Here is a 20,600-nt window from a genome sequence, read left to right as displayed (position 1 = left end):
CGCTTGTGCTCGCAGCCTCCTCTACTCTGCAGAACAGGTTGCACCACAGTTGGTAGTTGTTGGCCACTGGCTGCGGATGAGGACAGAGGTCCGCGTGAGCTCACTCTGCCCAGAAAACCAATCATCTAAAGGACTTTGAAGTGAAGTTGATGTTTCGTTTGGGCGCACTTCCCTCAACATGAGGGTCCGTACCTGACTTTGGATATTGGACACAGCCGCTGCCTGTTGCTACAAGTTCAATATCAACTTTCCAGAGTTTCGGCGAACATAACTGGGCGCAATTACGCACGGCGAGTACCATGGCACCGATTTTGGACAGACGTGCCCCGGCTTTGCTCTTGGTTTGGAGCTACTGCGTTCTGGCGGACACCGCTTTTACGAACTTTACTTTAGACAACGAGTTCCACTCCAGTTTCATCCACCGTCGACTGAAGAGCCAGGAGCGCAGGGAGATGCAGCGGGAGATCCTGTCGATCCTGGGGCTGCCGCACCGGCCGCGACCCCACCTCCACGGAAAGCACAACGCTGCCCCGATGTTTATGTTGGACTTGTACAACGCCATGTCCACGGAGGGGGACGAGGACAGATACTCCTATCCCTACAAGCCCGTCTTCACCACCCAGGGACCCCCGATACCCAGCCTACAAGACAACAACTTCTTGAACGACGCAGACATGGTCATGAGCTTTGTCAATATGGGTAGGCACCTTTACTATGTTAGACTAAAAACGATTATAAACATATTTTAATGATGGCAAAGGTTCAGGCCACTCAAGTCATTTTTGTGCATCATTAAAGTCCAGTCAGTCTCAATTATCTCAAGCACAGTATACTAATAATAGTTTAGTGATTTAAAAAAAAAAGTACCATATATTCAGGGGTTTCTTTCAGAGACATTTGAGTTCCGTAAAACTGAAATTGGATTAACTTTCTTGAAGACTAACATTTTTCACAAATCTTGGGGCTTAATTTTCTATGGCAATTGATTATCTTTATGTCTAGGTTATAGATTAAAGTATTTCTCTGGACTTGTTGCTACAAACTGCTTTTTGTGATTGTTTCAGTCAAAGCTGATAGTAAATCTGGATTATGTGTTTTTACTTCGCCTTAAGCAGCAGCACATTTTTTTCACCACACATTTTTCTGATACCTACATGCACACACAGGAGACCTGCACAACAACCATATTTACATACAACTGGGTGCAGTTATCCAGATAATACCAGGAGTGTCACATTCCAGTGTCCGTCTCTGTTAAACAGCTGTGCAACAACCAGATAATGTTCAGGTGCTGGAGCTGTGGATGATGGATCAGCCAGCAGCTAATATGTCAACCATGTGTTATCTAAAGAATGAGTAAGTCAACAGCAGAATGGGTTCAAAGTGCACTGGGTCCTCCCTTCCCTTTAATCTGGAGACATCCCTTCAGACAACAACATTATTCCAGTCAATAATGATCAAAGTTAGCTTAGTTAGTTAGTTCCAGTTCCTTCACAGTGATTTATTGTGTTGGTCGTTTTGTTCAGTTCTTGGTTGATACATGTTTCTTTTTTCCCTGGACACGTTTACTCATCTAATCAGAAAAAATGCTGTCAGCAACAATCAGAGATTACATGAGCAGGCGGTGTCAGATTTATGAAAAGATGAACGCATCATATATTAATATGCTCTAGAAATGATGGAGTCACATCAACTGCCCCACTTATGTTTCAGATGAGTTGCTGTGTTTAATCTTTGTATATATTTTTTGCTTTTTCTCTACGAAAGGCAGGGAAGATAAGATAACAAATTCTGAGCAGGCATTCACTGGTTACACCTCTGCTCCAAATGTAGTTTGAGTTCTGAAAGTAGTTGCAAGTTAGCATTCAATCCTGGAAAGATCATTGTTGGAGTGTCTTGGCAATAGACACTGTGTAATTACGTTTGGAGCTGCTGCATTGTGACTATTTTTGACAGGCTTTGACACAGATGGATTCGACCACAGAGACTTGCAAAGTCGAGGGCCGAGGCTGCAGTAAGCTGAAAAGGAATCATTTAGATTTTTCAAAGAGAAAGAGACAAGAGATGGTTGGGACTCGGTCCATTTCTTTTGATTGGGTGATGGGTCACAACGGCTAGAGAGAACATTTTATTTAATATATTAGAGAATCATGGAAAGAAAGTCACACTGGTCTTGTGGCTGATGTGATTTGGTAAGGGCTTTTATCCAAGGCTGAATCTGCCTCATGGCACACACATATTTCACTCATTTAGATATAAAGTGGCCATTTGTCCTTGTGTGTGCTATCTGCCACGTGTTGCATCTGCTAATAGAGTTCAGGGTTAGCTTTCTCGCCAAGTCTCGTGCATTGACATCAGATATTTGTCAAGCCAGCTTGATTCAAAACAGCACATAGTAGTTGCTTCATTACCCCTCATCTGTGAGAGAGAGAGAGAGAGACAGAGAAGTAAGTGATGGCTATCGAATGGATTGAGTACTTCCTCTCCAAATTCCTTCCTTTCCACATTTGCTCGTTGTGGGTTTGTTTTCTTATTTAGGTTGTCTGGGAGCAAAATGAGTGTGGCTTTTCTTTAAAACTGTCCCTCCAAGTTCTGCATGTCTCTATAACAACCATGCCAAGGTATATTAGTCAAACTTTGCACACTGGTTGCTGCTTAGAGGGGCCTGGTTATTATGACAAGATCACATTTTTACAACGATCAAAGAACATCCCCCAGAGCATTATTCTTAATATGATCTCTTCCTTTCTGATTGCCACACAGGGGAGCTGCCTCACTTTGTCGTCATCTTATGTGAGTGTTGCAGACTCCGGTGCAGCCAGCCAGGGCGGGTGTGGGCTTAGTGACAGACCCCAGGCCAGGGACGTCCTCTCACTGAGTCACTTCAGTTTACAAGCCCAGCTGTGTAAATGGCTTACAGCATACATTCAGAATGTAAACCGCTATATGAAACACAGGTCACACAGGCACTGGGCGTGTGCTGGACATGCCATGATAACACGCCAACAAGTGAAGGAAACACGCACATTCACTGTGTCTTAAGACGGCCACAAGAAAATGGTATGAAAAAGATTATGAAACAATGTCAGGTTGCACAAGCATTTATACTCGTAGTACTCTCCACTTGCATATCCTTTTTGTAACTATTATTTTATGTAGTCCCAGTGGTCTCTGGCAGCATTAACCCTCAGCCACCGTGAATTAAGGCATTTCCTCCTCAACAAACCACAGCTTCCAGTGCTTTGGCTGCTACTTTGGCTTGCGCTGTGCTACGGTTCAGTTTGGTTCATGTTAAACTCCATCACAGGCTGTTTACTCAACAATCCAGGCACACGCACAAACACTCATAGCCCATTTACACCTTCCAAACCACAGAACAGGGCTGAGTTGGACGTCTGCTATTTGCATCCTGGATGACTGAAACAGTACGGTAGCAACATCATCAACCTGTATTTGTGCGGAAGAGTGAGGTTCAGGTTTTTACTGTAAAATGTTGTCGAGTTGTGTTGGTCACCATTCTCATCTGGCATAGATTAGCATCGTTTTGGGTTTTTTAGGTGAGTTTAAGGAAGGCAACTCTAGTTCAACATAATGGTTTTTCCATCTTCAGCGGTTAACATTTTATAAATGGTCTTATCATGATATCGTTAAATCATGTTTTTCGCTATTTTTTTACTAATTGTCAACAAATCCCACAAAAATATCAAAACTAACAATTAAAGTATATTGTCTTTATGTTTTTAATTATACGTTTGTTGTCCCTTATTACTCACTACTCTACCCTGTCATTCAGCCCCAAGCCCATCGGCTCTGAAAAAGTACTTTCTTCAAAGGAATAAAATCTTAATAAATCGTAGTATAACAGTAACAGTTTATTGCTTTGATTACATTTATTAAACCATTTTGTTATTTTGCATACGTTTTCCATATAATGATATATTTCAGTATTGTTGGGTTAAATACCATATCCTATCATGGTACTGTGTATGCCTTCTCACTGTAACACTGTCATGGTTTACTTTTCTTATAAACAGGGCCTGTTTATTCTGTAGCTTTTTTGGATACTCAGTCATAGCTTTGGGGTCTCTGCATGTGCAACAGTGATGCTGTAAGTCAGCCTCTATTTATGGAGGTAGTGCTGTTTTTCTAAGGTAAAAGCATTTAAAAAGTGAACAAATATCAAGCCATTTAGAGACCGTGGCACATTTAACTCCCGAGTGTTCTTCTGCTTCTAATCTGCACCAGATGGGACAGATTTCAGTAAACTGAGCTATATAGCAGTACATAAACAACACTGCTTTCTTGCTGCCATTGCTGTAAACATGGGATATGCAACATTTTGATGACTGATCACACAATTACAGCTGTGATTTTGCACAGGTTACCAGTTTTAGTAGTAATGTGTCACATTGAAATGTTGCTTCTAAATGTAATGAATACGTTGGGGCTGTGATCAGAAAAGGGAGATGTATCATATAACAGACTTAGCTGAGTGAGTCAGAGCGCTAGCAGGTAATTATCCTCTGTGCTACCTTGGTAAACTAACAGGGCACCACCTGGCCCTCCACCATTCAGTGCCCTCCGTCTGCTCCCATAGGAGCTGCCACACAGTTTGTCTGCCAGTGCCCTTGCGTTATAGCATGCGTTAATAGGAAGGTAATTGAGAGCAGAGAGGGGAAGAAATGTGTAACCGGTAAATTAGTTTGGATTTATTAGAGGCTTTGACGTTCAGACAGCATTGTGTCACCAGCTCACACACTCATGGCCGCATGCTCGGAAGCAGTTGTGTCACACTGTAGTCACGCCAGAGGCACGCAGCTTTAGTTTTTATAGCCGATAGCAGAGAAGCGGAGAGGTCGTTTCAACTGAATAGCTCCAATATCTCTCTTTTAAAAAAACAAGACTAGTATCTCCTGTTCATTCTCTCCCCTCCCTCCTATATTGCTCCTCACATTCCTCTTCACAGTGGGTTGCCCATGGTGCTGAGGCTAATGCAGATGTTTCGCTCTGTCTGTAGGCCAAAGCAGCTGTGTGGAGAAACTTTATATTTTCAAAGTCCAATAAGTCCACTCATCTCGACCTCCACCAAGTCTGGCCCTGTCTCCAATCTGTCTCGCACGCATGACCATCTGATACCAAATTTCCCTTCCTACCCTCCTAAACCAACAGTATTGATTATCAGTATGGCCTCCTAGTTTTAATTAGTTAGTTATCCTATGTTCCCAGTGGTGTTGTGTGGTGTTTAGTCTCCAACCTCCTGCTCTGGCCCTCACCTCCAGGGATTTAAACCTCCCGTGCTTCCAGACATAAAACATTTCAACACTTTCTCAAGTTCTTTTGTGTGTTTTTCCACTCTCCACCTCTCACTCACACATACACACATGCTAACAGACACACACTCATACACACACTTTCTCTAAACCCCAAACACAGCTTGCCCTTTCCCTCTACCTCATTCCTCAATTCTGTCTTCATAAATACTCACACACTCATACTTGTGTCCACTGTTGAGTTGTTGTAATGTGATGGATTTGTCTGTGTTGGTCTCTCCATCTCACACTAGAAGCTGCTTCCCCAAATGTGTTCGTGAAGACTTTTCATCACATGAGAACCAACAAATTAAACACAAGTGTGTGTGTTGAAGGCCTTCAATTCCTCCGTGTGTGCAGCCTGTCCGTGACACCTAGTTTGCCTTTTCCCCCTCCCGAACATGTATGTTATCGCTTCTGTATACACTCCCAGTGAACTAAAAGCATATGTGTATGTACGCACATGCATTCACGTGGGGAGACAAATGCACACACACTAGTTTTTTTTGCCCTAGAGGAATGTCTCTGGAGCTAATTAGTGTTATTGAGTGCATGTTTTATTGCTTTCTGCTGGACAGGGAGTGAGCAGAAGCAGAGGAATGTTTCAGTTGGTACAGATAGACCTGCCTTCCTGTCAGGTGATTTCTCTTAATACTCTCCGCAGTCTGATGTATTAAGCTGAGGTTTTGTGTGTGTGTATATCAATTCCACAAATTGATACAAAAGATCTCTCTTTTCGAAAACTCTAAAAACACCCAGATAGCCACAGCCACGCGGTTTCTGGAAAATCTTATTTTTCTCCATATATTATCTCTCAGATTCACCTGTTGATCCCAGGAGTTCAGGATGACATCTGGATGTACATAGCAGAGCCTCTGTGCTCTTGGCCAGGCAAAGGCTCTTGCTGGGAGAGATGATGAAACACTCTGCGGGTGGGACTTGACATTGTGGCGAGTGGTCAAAAGGCCCAGATGTACTAAGCGGGCGGTTTAACTTTACTCAAATGATGGACGGAGCTCCTTCATTGCCAGGAATGTTGGGCTCATTTTAGATTTTTTTTTAATAACTCCACTCCCCAGCTCTGAAATTATTTTTTTTCTTTCTATCTCTCCGAACATAGCTGACAAATTGTGTTAAACCCGCATCATTTGGCCCACTTCACAGTGCATACTGAACGAGACATAATTGACACCTTTAAGTGACCTGTAGGATAATAAAATAAGTGCAGTGGATAACAGAATGAATTATATTTCCACCTGTTCTTTTGAATATGGGTTGCTTTGGCCTTGCCTTATCAGCGACCGGCAGGATATTAGACTCCCCTGCACTTCTCTGCCGGCGGGTACCAAGCAGCGAAGCTGAGAGAGCAGATGTGGGCCAGAGCACGGCCTGAGATCCTGGGACCAACAGCTCCTCTGCTGCATAAACAAATACAACACTCTTTGCTTGGTACTGCGGCACTGACAGGGCAAGGGGGAGCGAATGAAGGAGATTAGAGAAAAAGAAAGAAGAAGAAATGCAGCAGAGAAAGATTAGGGGAAGGTGGATCACTAGATGCCGTGCATTTGTTTAAAACTAATTGCATTAGCTCTATTTTCCTCCTTGGAACATGACGTGCTTTAAAGCATTCGTGTTAAGGAAGTTGTGTGTTTGTGAATAATAGTAAAACACTATTTCAGAGCCACTTACCCTGCCCAGTCACCAGCTGCACTGTGTGATGTGTGTTGGTTCTCCGAGCGGAAGATTGCGTTAGCGGAAGCCCGTAATACTGACCAGATTCCTCAACAGGTTCCAGCAGCCAAATCAAAGCTTATAAAAGCCAAGCAACTGTATGCACAGTTTTTAAATGAAAAGTGATGACATTTTGTGGCTGAGCAGCATGGAATATGAACTGCATGTGACGGGCTTCTATTTATTTAGGCAAGCATGCAGCTGTGTTTCCCTTATGTTTCCTCCACAGCTATTCTGTTTTTTTTTTTTAAAGAAAAAGGCAATGAGCTGTAATTAAACAAAATAAACAAGCTGTTAAAAGCAGGGTGCCAATGTGCGCGTCATGTGTGCAAAATATTGCCACTCCGGGGTGCAGGAGGAAATTATAGAAGTTTTATGTACACCGGGAAATCTGTGTGTCACTTTGTTCCAACGTGCGCATTGTATGTGAATTTTCCTGAGGTCTATAATAAGAGGCGGCTTGGCTGGTCGGGGAGGGTGTGGCCCCTGTGGCCACAAAATTAAAGAACGTAAAAACAAGGGGATGAGGGGAAGAGTGAGAAGGGGAAACTGAATGGCTGTGGTTCCACGTCTCTGAGTTGTTTTATCCTGCAGTTAAGAGGAAGTGCAGATGGTGACTGTGGCATTAGCACAGTGAGATACCGCAGAACAATGACCACTAAACATTTGGGATGTGGTTGCTTTGTTGTCACCGTTGCCTTTTCCTAATGTGCAATCACTCTTGACAGACCTCTAACGGAACATGAAGTCTAAAGTTCCACTTATGTAGATGACTCTATTCGTCCTGCAGGACCTTCAGTCACTGTTTGAAGGCTTTTGAGATTTACAACTTTGTCTCATAGTAAAGTAGAGGTTCATCCATCATAAAAAATAAAATTAGTCATTGTATAAGTAATGGTAACACAAATCCTCAAGTGAGATGAGAAAATTATGTTACTCATGTCTTTCAAGGAAATATGAAGCGACTAACTTAACTTGGCACAAAGACCACAAACAACTATCCGACAGTTACTTGGAGTTGGATGTAACTGCCTCTGGACGAAGCCAGACTAGCTGTTTTCCTCTCTTTTCTTTATGCTAAGCTAAGCTAGCCGGCTGCTGCAGCCAGATACGAGAACAGTATCAATATTAACATCAAACTTTCTACCAGAAAGCAAATCAGCATGAAATCCTCAATTATTCCTTTTTAAATGAAAACTACCTGCATGGCTAGAAACCAGTAGAGGTCAGATTATTTGTTATTTTATTTTTTGGATGAACCAACTCTTTAGCACAGCTGTGGTGCCGAGGGAGAGCGCCAGGGAGAGGCTTTACGGTCAGACACATTCCTGTGAGTTCCAGGCTGTTACATTTTCAGTATAAATCTCTGGTCCATGATGCCCAGCGAAGCATGAGGTGGAACCCAGCACTACAGTGTAGAGGTGCAGAGGGCAAGCATGTTTGATGGCTGCAGTGCGAGGCAGAAAGAGAGGTCAACCGAGCCTCTGTGATTAAAATCTGAGCCTTCTCGATGGCCCTTATGCTAAAGAACTCAGAAAAGTTTGGTTCTGACCACAAGTCTTAAATGTAAAGACTCTTCTTCCTGTGGTTATTGCCTCTACTTGTAGACAGGCTCATGTGTGTGTGACCGTACACACACACACAAGCACGCACGCACGCACGCACACACACACACACACACACACACACACACACACACACACACACACACACACACACACACACACACACACACTGTGGTGAGTTAATGATCGTTAAGTGTGAGTAAGTTATAGCATGAAACTCTGCTGACCCTTTCCCAGGGAGCCAGTGCTGTCAGGCCTTACAGCAGTACAAATACATCACACAGGCATGATGTCATCAGGAGTTGCCAGTGGGCAGGATGTTTCCTTACGTGGTAATCGCCCTTCTGTGGGTAGTCACCCGGTACCCAAGAGATCAAACCCTCTCTGCGCTTCATAGGATAAACATTTAGAGCAATCCGTCCTTTCCTTGCACTCTGTTTTTTATTTCCCCTCTCTCTGATTTAGCTTACGGAAACTATGACTTACTTGTTCCCAGTACTGTGCTTAAAACATTGTTGAATTAAGAGCAACAGAAAGAGGAAAAGAAAGAAAGAGGGAGAGATCATTATGGGGCATCAATCAAATGCACATGGTTTACTTCCAGAGGAAATAATCTGACCCTGATGTGACTTATTGCTTTTTCTAGTTGCTGGTTTGGGAATCAGGTGTAAAGCTAGAGTTAATGGGCTCTACAGGGATGCAGAGTGAGGTGCAGGTAATGGTTGTACAGTTATCTCTAGAGAAATAAAGGTAGTATGGGAAGGGGGGGGGGGTGCTTAAGCTGTCGGTTGAGAGAAGTGAGAGTGGTGTCAGAGGTGAAATCCCCCCCCCTGCTGAGCAGCGGAAGCGTGCAAGAGGGACTGAGTGGTGTGAGGGTGGCGAACAGACACTTGGGCTAATGTGAGCCGTCAGATTTGGCCGCTGCTGCTCCGGAGCTCGAGGTGTTGGAGAAGTCTCTTAGGTCTACTGGCCTGGCAGGAGAGGAGGGAGGGAGGGAGAGAGAGCGGAAGGGAGGGGGGAAAACGGTTAAAGGATTAGTCTGGTTATATTCGAGTATATCTCTTTTTTTTTACTGTTAACAAATCCCATTAAACTAAACTGGCAAAGATTTTTCATTATTTCTTTACACAAATATGAACTTTCAAATGTTAGACCAATGGTTAAAGTGTATTTGTTGGAAAACTTTTTTCTGCTGCGGATTTGATACACTATCAATCATTTACAGAAGCAGGATGGTGTGTATCAATTCCAATGTCTCTGCTAGTAAAATAACTACAGTGTGGCTCCTTAATATGTTTTTAATACTAGTTTTTGGCAAAAGCAATAAACAATATCAGGCTTGGGCTGCACAAAGAGTTGTTTTTTAATTTACATAAACAATATACACACCAAAATAGTTATCCTTTAAAGGCCACCACATGTTTTATACAAAACACAAGAAATGTCCAATGAAGATACATTTAAATGTAATGAAATTTAGAGACTCTCAGTAGTAGAGAACATGATGAGGAAGCCGTACGCTGTGGGGGGGGGGGGGCACACAACATAAGTAACAGAGGATGCATTGCTAACACTTTGTTCACAGCGTAGTAAACCTCTGGTTGCCAGGTGCACTGAAGAGGTTGGAGTCGTCATCATCCCGATATCTCTGATGTGTGCTGCTGTGCACGTGTGTGGCCCGCACAAGTCAAATGATGTGGTATGACTCTGCTTCATCAGCAGTTTGTAGTAAAAGCAAATCAAACTATAAAAGCAGCTCAAGTCCACGTAAGTGTATGTGTGTGTGTTTCTCTCTTTTGCCTGTGTGTTGCATCTCTAATTACGGATTACAGAAACCCATAATGATTGTGTTACTGTGCTGTGACGCACAAGATCGTTCGCTTCACAGGATTGTATATTGTGTATTGGAGTGTTCGGGTGTGTGTGTGTGAGGAGCAGCAACCGATCTAAATGACGGCTACTCAGAATGAAGGACTCATAACCCATGAGAGGGTGTGTTCACCATGTTTGTGGTGTATGTGTGTGTGTGTATGTTTGTGACACAGGTGGGGCGATGGCTACTCACTTCCTCCCAGAGGAAGTCATAAATGCACCCGCGTGGCTCTGACTGTGCCTCTTCCCCTCATCTAATGACTGCCATACTGCTGTAATGGCCTGTAGGAGAAAGAGAAGCACACAGACAACGGCAGAATTGTGGCAGATGCTAAAGCTATAAGCTGCTCTCATTTTTTCCATACAGATGAAATCCATTCAATAAGGAGTGGATATAGAAAGTGTTGTTAGTGTGGGAGTTTTACAGCCGCATCCAGCTGTTCTCACAAGAAAAGATAAAGAGATTTAATAGTGAAGGGGCGGGCGGCTGCTCTGGCTCTGTCCCCAGAGGGAGTGCACCTGCGCTGGGCTGCAGGAGGAGGGAGAGCTCCCTGGTGCAGTAGATGAAAAAGCAAGCCCCGGAGCAAAGAGGTATGAAGGAGAAAAGAGAGAGAACACTAAAGACATTGAGTAATTGGATGGAGGATGAAATGAAAATCATTGTCCTCACCTTATTCCACTTTTGAATAGAGAAATGTATCTCTGTTTAAAGGGACTGCAGGCTCCTACCCGCTGTGCTGAGGTCAGACTCAGGTGTATCTTTAGACATTTTCACCATTCAAATGTATGAATTGTCTACATGGTGCAGTGCAGATTTGGTGGATAGAGAGTGAGATGGTGATCTTGAGTTAATACAGCCTAAAACTGGTTTTCAGAAAGAGGTAAATAGTTGTTTCAACCAGTCCAATGTGGGCACAGAGCAGATCCAGGACAATGGGAGCCTAAAGCAAGGCCATCTATTGGCTGCAGAGAGAAGAGCTGTCCCTCATTGAAGAGTAATTAGATCTTTTCTTTACTTCTTCTCTGGCCAATCATCTCACAGTGCTGCCTTTGTATAATGTCCTTCAGCAACTGGGTTTAATACAGACATAAATGAAAGGGGGTGTAGGGGAGAGAGAGAGTCCGCTGGGAGAACTACATAAGAGCGGAAACATGGCTGAGAAAGACAAAGAGGCAGGTGTGCAGTGAAAGAAATAACACCGCACAAGCTGTGCAGTGAAACATGCATAACATTTACATCATTGCACACTTCTATTACTTCCAGCTGGAGTAGGACAAGTATGCTGTAGTCAGGAATTATTTAGAATTATAACGTGTGTGTGTGAGCACTAGGGGGATGATGATAGCTTGGCAAATGTCTGAATTATTTTAGAGTTTAGAGGCAGTCGACTCTGATACAGAACTGTCTTGTTGGCAACGGTGGTTCACGGATAGTTGCTAGAAATGGCAGAGGCAGTGCTTGAGAGATCTGATCTGTCATCAGCTGTGGGGTTTATAGTTGATACTCAATAACATAGCTGTATTATGACTGTTAACTATTGTCTTCATCCACCATGGTATTTTTTGCAAACGTTTGTAGTCTCCACAGGATCAATCCTAATCCTATTGGTCATCTCCTGACTTTTACTCTTCCTTTTTTAATAGCCAAATTAAAAAGGATAATCTATACCACAAGAGAGATCCCTTTTTAGCTTCAACAACACTTCAATCCCTTGAAACCTAAGGTTTATGACCACACTTATTTAGAAGAAATGTTCTTGAAATGCCACCGGGGGTCTGGGGAGATTACGTATTGTCTTCACGGTTTTTGCTTAATAATAAATCATTTGAAGTGTCGCTGTGTATCTGTTTGCATGTGTTCGTATGTGTGGGCGGTCTGTCCGGCAGTTAATAAAGAGGGAGGTGGAGGGAGAGCCAGGAGATGATGAGAGACAAGGTGCTGACCCCTCGGACGTCCTGCTGGGACATGAGAGGAGCAGGGTCAGGGGGGCCACGTCTTGGGGGTGCAGGGGGTGGATGGACTTGGAAACCTGGGATGTGGGGGTGAGAGAGAGGAGGGGATGGGGTACACCAAATATTGAGCCCCCAACTCATGAGAACCAGATGAAGGGCAGACTGGATTACTCTCTGGGGCTGCGAGAGGAAGAGAGGGAGAAGAAAGGGGCTCATAAAGCTGTCAGAGTCCGCCTGCATCTCTCTATCATGGCTCAGTGTGCGCCAGCTGCATGGCTCCGAGTGCTGGTCCTCGTGAATGTTTCAATCACAAGCCAACATGTGTACTGCATAACTGTAGATGTTTTTAATCTGGGACTGACCCAGAGCCTGACAAGCTATGTCAGCTCCTTGCTAACAGCTCAGGTTGAGAGACTGTGAGAAGAATATATTGAGAAAGAGGTAGAGAACAAACGTGTCTTGTTACTTTGTAAAATGCAACTCAATACCTCGCTATAAACTCTTTAGTTTCATATGAACACATAGTACCTGTTCCTATCCCTGTTGTTAGAGAGGATGGGTGCAAAAAGCTTTAAAAAAAAGTTACATTCTCTGCAAGCATACACTGTGTCTGATAGTATCATTTTTTTATTTTCACCTTCTCTTTTTTCTGCAGTAGAGCACGATAAGGAATTCCTTCCAGTGCGACGGCATCACCGTGAGTTCAGATTCGACCTATCACGAATCCCAGAGGGCGAGGCGGTCACTGCTGCAGAGTTTCGTATTTATAAAGACTTCATCCACGAACGCATTGATAATGAGACCTTCCGCATCAGCGTCTTCCAGGTGTTGAAGGAACACACTGATAGGTGAGCATGGATATACGTTGTTTTGTTTATAGTAATGTACATTTTTGAAATTAGCATTCGTAGCATTCTTTATCTTGAAGCTTCTCTTATTAAACTGGTCTTAGCCCCACCTCCTGCACGAGGCTTATCGTGGACGTCCAAAAGGTGTATGTAACTCGGGACAGGCCGGGGTCCTGCTCTCCTCGACCCCTCCTAAAGGTTTCTGTTGTCCAGAGGGAACAACACAGTCATTTATTCCTTTGCCAGAGACGGGCCTGGGTACATGAATGAAGCAGAGCTCTGTGACACACTATCTGCCCAGTCAGAAAATAGGTCGGGATACATGAATGGCCACATGAAGAACAAGGGGTTGTAGTCTCCCATGTTGAAAGAGCAAAACAAAAAAAGTTCTGTTCTGTTCAGTGACAGACAATAGGATTGACTTGGATATGCACTATTTCACTCTCTACTTTTCACACACTTTCTCCCACTTCCGCAGCTGTGTTTTTTTTCTCTCGCCCTCTCTATATTTATATCTCTTGCACTTTCTGTATTTGGCTCTCTGTCTCTCCCACAAGATTCCAGCCAGTGATGGACTGTGCGTAGTGTATGAAAGGACCGGTCGTTTATAAAGCCATTATTGTCAATTAAGAAAAGGAAGTGTTCCCCTGGGCCTCACCATCTGGAGCCTCCCTCCCTCCCTCACTCTCTCTTCTTGCTCCATCTCTTTGTTTCACTCTGTCACACTCTTCTAACTCCCTCTCTCCACTCCATTACTTTGCGCTTTGCTCACTTTGCTTCACCTTTCACATGGTTTTAAATATTTCGTAATTGTTCATATAACCCCTGTCTATCTATGTTCATCTCTGACTTTAAGTGTTTGATCTTCTCGTCCTCTCCAGGGAGTCGGACCTGTTCCTGCTGGACTCCCGTGTGATCTGGGCAGCAGAGGAGGGCTGGTTGGTGTTCGACCTGACAGCTACCAGTAACCACTGGGTCCTGAACCCCGGCAGAAACCTGGGTCTGCAGCTGGCCCTGGAGAGCACCAATGGTGAGGGTCTCCAGATCAGTGTTTTCACGCACATACTGTAGGAAGTCACAGGTGGCCATGTTACCAAGGACCAGCAGCTATGTGCAATATAAGAGGAAAACAGCAAAGGTTTAAAGACGAGGTGATTAGGAACCAGAAAAAAACCCATAGATAAATAAATGTCTTCATTTCAATTTGACAGTTTCAACATAAATCATACAATTCAGATGTTATTTGTTCTACTTTTATTGTATTAGGTTTGCTAGAGATTGCAGATATATACATAGTGGCACACAGTAGCTATTCTAATTAGAATTACAGTAACTAATTCAGTTAAAGTAGTTACTAGTAGTTTACTTGTACTTAATATTCCTTAGTGAATTGAAGAAAGATTTTGAATGCAGAAGATGCAATCTGATGTGTAAAACGTAATGATACGTTTGTTTATTTAACTGTTAGCATTTATACTTTATTAAATAAGTAGTGATTAAAACAACTTTAGTAAAAGCGTTATTGAAATAAGGGAAGTATTGGTAACATTCATTCATGAAGTCAAACATCCACATCAACTATGTATGTATCACTGTAATGTGTTAACTTTTTGAGACGTCTGCATTATCATACAACAATCATAGCTGTTCTCTTGAAGGCCAAAACATCAGTTGATTTATTGTTTGTGTGTACACAGCAAAGATAAGTCAACCCGTGCTCCTCATCATCGTTCATTCATCCTCGTCTTCATCCGTCATACCCTCAGCATCATTAGCAGGCATGCAGAAAGTCCCTGCGTTATCTTCAGGATAACATCTCAGCAGGAGTTTGTCATCACTGGGCCTGGATGTTAGTCAGTGGAAAACGTAATCAACGAACAGTGTGTGGAGTAAAAGAGCGTGTTTAAGAATATTATCTCTGAGGATGGCAGGATATTACATGTTAGCTGAGGAAAACACACAGGGAATTGCTTTCATGTTGTGGGAGGGGAGTGCTGGAGAGGCTGAATCCATGAGTGTGTGTTTGTGTACGAAGGGTTATGGCTGAGCTTGCACAGACAGGCACACGGGACACCCCGTCGCCAGCGGCGACCAGAAGCCTTGATTTACCACATAATGGCGATCAGACACACATTCTTGTATAGACATTGCCGGAGAGCACATGCACGAGCATGCACCAACACACCCACACAAACACACACACACACACACACTCTCAAATACAAGAAGAGAGGCTTTGATGTTCAGAGCTACGTTTGTTCTTGGCATTTCAGAGGTGCAGAAGCAATGAGAAAAAGGGAAAGGAATTCACAGAGGGAAATCTCATTTGCAAAACAGACAAAAGTGGTGGCAGTGAGGATGGCGAGCACCTCACGCATGCAACATTAACTCAAAACACAGGCACCCCAAGTGGGCACACATATATTGGATTTCCCTTTCTCCTTGATTATCGAGCTGTTTGAATAAAAACGAAATGTCTGTTAACACCTGTTGTACCGGTCTCTTTGTCCCCCCCTACAGGAGAGAGCATCAACCCTCGTGTAGCAGGGCTGATTGGTCGCAGTGGGCCTCAGAATAAACAGCCCTTCATGGTGGCCTTCTTCAAAGCCACTGAGGTGCACCTGCGAAGCATCCGCTCAGCACAAGGAGGGGCCAAACAACGAAACCCCAACCGCTCCAAAGGGACAAAGAACCAAGAGGCACTGAGAGTGGCCAATGTTGCAGGTAAACACACAGAAATGTGTTTGTGTCTTTTTGTTGGAGAGGAATCCATGGAATGGGACACAAATAATTGGAATGATCTTACTCGTAATTGGTAGTCGCTGGCATTCAAACACAAATATACACAATATCCAGACCAACAATAGTATGACATTGGAACTGATGTGCTTCTTGCACTACAAAACACGCAATGCATACTTGGGGCCTTTGTTTTAGAGGTGTGAGAGGGCTGTGTTTATGTGAAGTGCTGAAACACTAGACTGTAATGCCTGAGCTTCAAATATCCCTCTGCTGTCTTTGTTTATTTACACAAGCATTACAGAGCGGTCGGGGCCAAGTTCCCTGCATGGAGGTAAGGCATTGCAGGCTTTTATGGCAGAACACATCTGCAGTGTGCTGTGGGGCAACCGGGGCCACAACACATGGGCCAAATGGGCCTGTTTGGAACTTTGGATAGCAGCGCTCCTTAACTGGATGATGAGAACCAGTCGCTCATGATCGTTTCCAATGTGAACCACCCTCAGGAACTAACGTACCACAGAGCCCCAGAGGTCACCAGAGGAAGTGAGAGAGATACTATTAGATAGAAAACAGACCATTCTTTTTTTGCGTGCAGATGGGGTAAAGGGGAAAATAGAAGAGAAATGAGAGGGAATAAATAAAGGGTTTGAGTTCTGAACAAAGGGAAAAACTGCTCTCTGTGCACATCTGTTTTACCCAGTGGAAACTCAAAGCAGGGCATAGTGACCTATAAGCAGGGTGGCCCGTTCATTTGAAACAATTACCAAATTGCTGCTGTATCTGGAGGTGATTTCCTTCTTTCATTGTTTAAATGTTAATGTTTTGAATGAGGAAACTGGCTGTATTTAGGTCTGTTTCGTATCATCTCTGTCTAATTGTGGTCGGACTGCAGTAAATAGTTACTCTTCAAGCTGTATGGGATAATGGCACATGTGTTGGAGTATAATTTCTCTCCGTCTGTTTTTCTTCCTCAGAAAACAGCAGTACTGATCAGAAGCAGGCGTGTAAGAAGCACGAGCTCTACGTCAGTTTCAGAGACTTGGGCTGGCAGGTACGGAAAGCGTCTTTGTACCAAAATTACATTATAATGCATTGTATGCAATAGATTTACAAAATACTTTAGCCCTTAGTTTTTAGTCAAGTCAAGAACATTTCTACAGTTTCAGCTAGGTGTACTCAATAAAATATCCCCAAACATTGTCCTCTTGCTGTCCAGCTATCAAACAAGATGAACTCTTTGGGTCATTTTAATTTTTTTAATATTTTAAATCAACAAGCTTAGAATGCTTTCAAACTTCATGTAGGTTGCCCTGATCTTTTCATTTTAAATCATGATTGGGCCAAGTGGGAAAATGTACATTGAGAACCCTAAAACATGAGTCAATTAACTGATTTGTCTGAGGACAAAAATAAACCTGTAAAACATGTCAGTATTTTAAAAGAGAAAATGACAGTGGTTCCTGCCTTTTTTTATTCTGTGTTTTCTGGTTGTATTTGTCTTCTATGAGAGTGAATCAAATATATTTGAACAATATTTCAACATTTTATAGACCATAAAACAAAAATATGCAAATAAAATGGCATTTCTACATTTATTATTTAATTAATAATAGTTTATTAGATTAAAGTATGTATAATTATAATGTTCTTCTAAAGGACAGCATAATTAAATATATGACTGTAATTGGGTCTGCTCTTTTAAGTACAAAATGTTAATTGCAAATACAACATTATGCACCTCTTAGTATCAGGTCTCTAAGAAGAGATAATGAAATACAATTTTCAAATTCTCCAACCTGATTTTCTCTCCGTCTCCCTCTCCTCTCTCAGGACTGGATCATCGCTCCTGAAGGATACGCGGCGTACTATTGTGAGGGAGAGTGTGCCTTCCCGCTGAACTCCTACATGAACGCCACAAACCATGCCATTGTGCAAACCCTTGTGAGTAACCATGAAGGCAGGAAACACAAACCCAGCCGTCATGTTAGGAGTCTAATCATTTCATCAACTGTCAGAACAATGTAGCCGCTGTTCCAACTACTGTATTATAGGAGTTTCACATTGTGTTTTAAAATAAACTGTCATCCGTGATGTGACAGCAGAGGAGGTCAACAGAAAAAAAAACTGCCTTTTTCCCACAGTACTTGGATTCAGTGTATAACCCTTTGTCATACATATGTTTTCCCCCATTTTTCAATATTAATTTGTGATGTAAGGATGATTTTAACATTTGATCTCCCACTTCTCTTCCCAGGTTCATTTTATTAACCCGGAGACGGTTCCGAAGCCTTGTTGTGCCCCCACACAGCTCCACGCCATCTCAGTGCTTTACTTTGATGACAGCTCTAATGTCATTCTCAAAAAATACCGCAACATGGTGGTCAGAGCTTGTGGCTGCCACTAGACTGTCAGCATCTTCACATCAAGGCACACACATATGCACACACTCATGAGTAGAAAGGGCTTCTTCTTGCTGTCAGGCACCACTTGAAACACTAGGAATGGATTAAAGAAAGATGAATATATTTGTTATGAACCATCTGAGTGTCTCCCATGTGGAGGATACTGGTGTTTCATTGTTGAGGTCGTCTTGATGCAAACCCACAGTTGTGCGGCTGAACAGGAATTTGAATACATTTCAGACTCCTCGCCACATGTGCAGACACGCAACATACAAACAAACAAACACACACACACGCACACGCACACGCACACATACGCACACACACACTCACGTTTGTGCTTTCTACTGTGTATACAAGACATTAAAAGCAGTGATTGTACTGTATATTCATCCACAGTCAACAATCTTTTGTTTATTTCAATAATTGTTATTGTAGTTGATTATTTTACTGTAGATTTTATTATATATATATATTTTTATGACTGAGAGAGACTCGAATGGATTTTCTGAATTTCTTCGATGTACAATACTGTGTAAATAATTTTTTTCCAAACAAAGCAAGAAGTGTATTTATTTCCTAGAATGTCACTTGGGTTTGTGTTTTTCTCCTGTATGTAATGCTGCCTGTTTTCTTTCACATCTTAGTACACACAAACTCTAAGAAAATCAAAACAAAGCTGACAGAAAAATACTCTGACACGAGCGTTCAGCTGAAACTCGAAGCGCCTCCCGTGTACATGTGCTACACGGGCAGAGGCAGTTTATATTTCATCTTTTACATTTTTATAGCAACAATCAGCCTAACTGTCAGAGAGAAGGAAGACTAGAGAGATGGAGCTTTGTACGAAGCATCTTGTTTTGTGTGGTAGGCATTTCAGGTTTATATTCCTCTGCTGTAATACAGTCTGTCATATTTAAAAAGGTATATTTATTGAAAGCTGGCTAAGATGTACAGTGTGCTCCGATGTCTCAACGATGTTTTACTGCTGAACTGGTACAAAAATAAACTGGGAGAAAAGCAACAAAAAACACCTTGAGGTGTGTTTAATCTGGATGAAAGGCAGAATTAATTTGACATGCTGTTCTTGACACATTCCTTTGCTACGCACGTTATCTGATGAACTGAGATACTGAATGTTAGAGTGTGTTGCCTTTCCGTGTGCGATAAGAAACCAAGAACTGTTCAGTTTGTTCCTGTTTCTGTTGAGGTACAGCGTGTGTCTTTGTGGTTTATGCCTGTGGTGGTTGGATCTTTGCACATGCATTTTAATGTACTGCATGTTCTGTATTTCATCTCTACCATAAAGCCATTCATACATATTTTTGGGCAATTCATTGAGAGAATTTGTTTTACAATTTGCAGTATACAATCCAATGCATGTGCATATTATCCACTGGCGATTGTTAATATCGATTGCATCTTGGAAATAATACTGCTTACAAGCTTGATGTTTTGTCTCCTCCTTCCAGGATGTTAATGCTATTTATTTCATGACATAATCTACCTCTACTACACAGTTACCTGGTTTATTAAGAACAAAACATAACAGTAACCAACAATACAGGTTTACACTGCCCTCTGCTGGGCAAAACTAAACTGTCTGTTTACACATCGTAATGTCACACTAGGATCCCTTTTTCATAGATAAGCGCTGTTTTATCGATCTGAACTTTGCATTTGTATTGTCCGCCTGCCTGCTTTGAGTAATGACCTGATGTGTAAAGAAACGATTACATCTCCAGTTAGAACCATAAAGACTGCATGGAGGAGGCGGAGTTCATACAAAAAAGTCCCCAACTCCCACACACTTTCATTTTCACACGAACGTTTCAGTATGGTAGTTTAGGTTTGTGTGCTGTGTTATGTGAATAATAACGCTTATTGGTGCTGTACCATTGCCCACATGCTGACTGCTATGGAGGGAAATTAAAAAGAGAATTTTCCAACAGAACTTCTGTTGTTAATGATGATGATGGTGACCTGGCTTTTCATCCTACTTTAAATATTGTAAGATATATATATTTATATGGCTGCCATGTTTAAATCCATCATACAAAAGCTTTAATTATATAAATTCATGCTTTGGTTTGCCTTCTGGCAAAGTAATATCTAATCCAACACAAACCAAAACGCTGCATGTGCATTATAATTACTTTCACTTAAAGACAGTCCGTT

At 42.5% G+C, this 20,600-nt stretch overlaps 1 protein-coding gene across 1 annotated transcript; it reads left to right on the top strand.

The window, feature by feature from the left end:
- On the top strand, nucleotides 1-19,659 carry bmp7b (bone morphogenetic protein 7b). Its single transcript, XM_079678888.1, has 7 exons — nucleotides 1-699; nucleotides 13,086-13,278; nucleotides 14,160-14,308; nucleotides 15,799-16,002; nucleotides 16,995-17,071; nucleotides 17,851-17,961; nucleotides 18,275-19,659. The coding sequence occupies exons 1-7, from the start codon at nucleotides 300-302 to the stop codon at nucleotides 18,422-18,424; spliced, it is 1,284 nt and encodes a 427-aa protein (XP_079535014.1). The 5' UTR covers nucleotides 1-299; the 3' UTR covers nucleotides 18,425-19,659.
- The last annotated feature ends 941 nt before the right edge of the window (nucleotides 19,660-20,600 follow it).

This window comes from Notothenia rossii (assembly GCF_949606895.1).
Source record: "Notothenia rossii genome assembly, chromosome: 4".
Taxonomy (NCBI): Eukaryota; Metazoa; Chordata; class Actinopteri; order Perciformes; family Nototheniidae; genus Notothenia; species Notothenia rossii.
Note: the sequence above shows the minus strand (reverse complement) of the source record. Positions and strands in the feature narration are given on the sequence as shown.